This window comes from Entelurus aequoreus, linkage group LG17 (assembly GCF_033978785.1).
Source record: "Entelurus aequoreus isolate RoL-2023_Sb linkage group LG17, RoL_Eaeq_v1.1, whole genome shotgun sequence".
In the NCBI taxonomy this organism is placed as follows: Eukaryota; Metazoa; Chordata; class Actinopteri; order Syngnathiformes; family Syngnathidae; genus Entelurus; species Entelurus aequoreus.
The window spans coordinates 43,086,505-43,089,154 of record NC_084747.1 but is presented as its reverse complement, the minus strand read 5'-3'; the positions used below and the strand labels follow the sequence as shown (position 1 = coordinate 43,089,154).

Genomic DNA, 2,650 nt, shown 5'->3' with positions numbered 1-2,650 from the left:
ATGGCGGGAGCTGCCATGCAAGGCGCTAACCAGCAGCCATCAGAGGCAAAGGGTGAAGTGTCTTGCCCAAGGACACAACGGACGTGACTAGTAAGGTAGAAGGTGGGAATTGAACCCCAGTAACCAGCAACACTCCGATTGCTGGCACAGCCACTCTACCAACTTCGCCATGCCGTCCCTTAAGTTACGAGATCAACTTCAGATATACAGTATCTGTCGATTTTACGTTTGAACTATTATTTTGTTCGTTTTATGCTCTTTTGTCAAAGAAAAACTTGGATGTTTTTATATGGCAACCACACAATATATGCAATATTTTTTCCACATAAAACATTTTAATGTGAAATATTTGAAGTAATTGGAGCCTTGCATAGGTCAATAATTCATTATAACATTCATTTTTTGTCTTTTTTTTTTGTTTTTTGAGCAATGACAAAAAAAGGAAAATAGATATGGACAAAAGGAAAAAAACAGCTTTGTGTCAACATTGCAACTTTTTCTAGTTAGATTTCACCTCAATCCACTTTTTTAATGTTTTTTTGATTTTTGCAATGGCATTTCCAGAATGTGTGGCGGGCCGCTAAACAATTAGCTGCGGGCCGCAAATAGCCCCCGGGCCGCACTTTGGACACCCCTGCTCTAAATTAAGTCTTTGTTACTTACAATTTGTTCCCCTATTGTCCAAATAACTCTTAATTAAGTCTTTGTTCCCCATACTAAAGAGTTACCAAACATATACGAATTGAGCAGTATTAAATGAAAAATATATTACCCAAAGTAAAAATTAAAGGAAGTAAAAAATAAATAAAAACATTTAAATGATTACCTCTTGTCAGTCAAATGTGTGTCCCTCTGTACCTGCAAGTTCAACAAGGCAACTGCAGGGGGCGCTGCGCTGCGTAAACAACATTTGACCCCACATGTCAACACGCCACATGTGACTCTCTGCCAGGTGTACCTAACGTCGTGGCGCCGCGCTCACGGCCTGTGGAATTTGCACTTGACTATCTTCTTGAAAGCACTTTGGAAGTCCTTGTTGAAGTAGGCGTAGATGATGGGGTTGAGCAGGGAGTTGGAGTAGCCCAGCCAGTTGATGACGGCGCCCAGCCAGTCCGGCATGAAGCAGCTCTCGGCGCAGAAAGGCAGCACCAGGGCCACGATGAAGAAGGGCAGCCAGCAGAAGATGAAGGTGCCCATGATGATGCCCAGCGTCTTCACCGTCTTGCGCTCCCGTGCCAGGGCCAACTTGCGCTTGGCGCCGCAGTTCCTCTCGTTGAGGTTTTCGTGCGACGACGACGACTGCGGCGTGTTGGGCAGGGCCAGGTGGCTCTTGGAGCTGCTCACCTCCACCACCTCCAGGGACTCGCCCTCGTCGCCGAACTGCACGGCGCCGTTTACGCACGGCCTGGTCGCCTCCGCCGGGGACAAAGTCAAGCACCTGTCGGCTTTCACTTTCTCTTTCCTCACCGTCTTCCGGATCCGGAAGCGAGCCGCCTTGAAGATCCGCCCGTAGAGGACCAGCATGAGGATGAGGGGGATGTAGAACGCCCCGAAGGTGGAGTAGATGGTGTAGCCCGGGTCCTGGCTGATGATGCACTCGTCCGGGTTGGCGCGGTCCTCCGCGCTTCTCCACCCCAACATGGGCGGGATGGAGATGGAGAAGCCCACCAGCCAGGTGACGCTGATGAGGATCGCGGCTCTCCTCGGGGTGCGCTTGTTGACATAGTCTATGGGGTCCGTGATGGCCCAGTAGCGGTCCAGCGCGATGGCGCACAGGTGCAGGATGGAGGACGTGCAGCACAACACGTCCAGGGAGATAAACACGTCGCAGACGCCCTGGCCCAGAGTCCACTTGCTCAAAACCTGGTACAGGGCCGCCATGGGCAGCACCAGCACCGACACCATGAGGTCCGTCACGGCCAGGGATCCGATCAGGTAGTTGGCCACGTTCTGGAGGGACCTCTCCAGGGCGATGGCGGCCACCACGCACGCGTTGCCGAACACGGAGCACAAGATGAGGGCCCCCAGGAGCAGGGAGGTGAGGACCTGGTAACCCAGATCCATGTGAGGGGAGAACCCTGCAGAACCGGTGCCGTTGTCGGAGCCCAGCCAGTCCGCGACCACCTGCGCCCCTGGCGGGTAGCCCCCGGTGGCGTTGCTGTGGTTGCCCGTGGCGGTGAGGTAATCCATAGTTGGCGTGCAACTTTCCCGGGGCGGTGCGGGGAGGGCATGCAGCCGGGCGGGATTGGCAGCCCCTCAGCCGCTGCCGCCGATGGAGCTCATCGTGTGCGTCTTGACGCGCTCCAGCCGTGGAAGCGAGTTACTCTCAGGACGCATGACGCACACCGGGTGTGTGTGAGTGCATGTGTGTGTGAATGCATGTGTGTGTGTGTGTGTGTGTGTGTGTGTGTGCACGCTGTACATGTGTGCGCCTGATCATGTGTGAGTTGACAGCCGTGCGCGCCCACTGGTGTTTGGAGTCATCTGAGCTCGGTGACGACGTGGAGGATTTTTTTTATAGCGGCAGCGTCGAAACACGTCAGACTGCGTGGAGGTCGCTCCCGCACTTTAAAAGGCTCCCCCTCTCACTCCTTCTCCCATTTATTCACCTCAGACCTATACTGGCTGCTTCTCTCACTCTCAAAACCTA

The 2,650-nt window shown here is 53.4% G+C and overlaps 1 protein-coding gene across 1 annotated transcript; it reads right to left on the bottom strand.

The window, feature by feature from the left end:
- Positions 1–477: 477 nt before the first annotated feature.
- htr1aa (5-hydroxytryptamine (serotonin) receptor 1A a) lies at positions 478–2,190 on the bottom strand. Its single transcript, XM_062024259.1, has one exon. The coding sequence runs from the start codon at positions 2,188–2,190 to the stop codon at positions 979–981; it is 1,212 nt and encodes a 403-aa protein (XP_061880243.1). The 3' UTR covers positions 478–978.
- Between the last annotated feature and the right edge of the window lie 460 nt (positions 2,191–2,650).

Bases quoted from the DNA above. Each gene is read 5' to 3' on its own strand.
- htr1aa (XM_062024259.1), bottom strand. From the start codon at position 2,190: ATGGATTACCTCACCGCCACGGGCAACCACAGCAACGCCACCGGGGGC.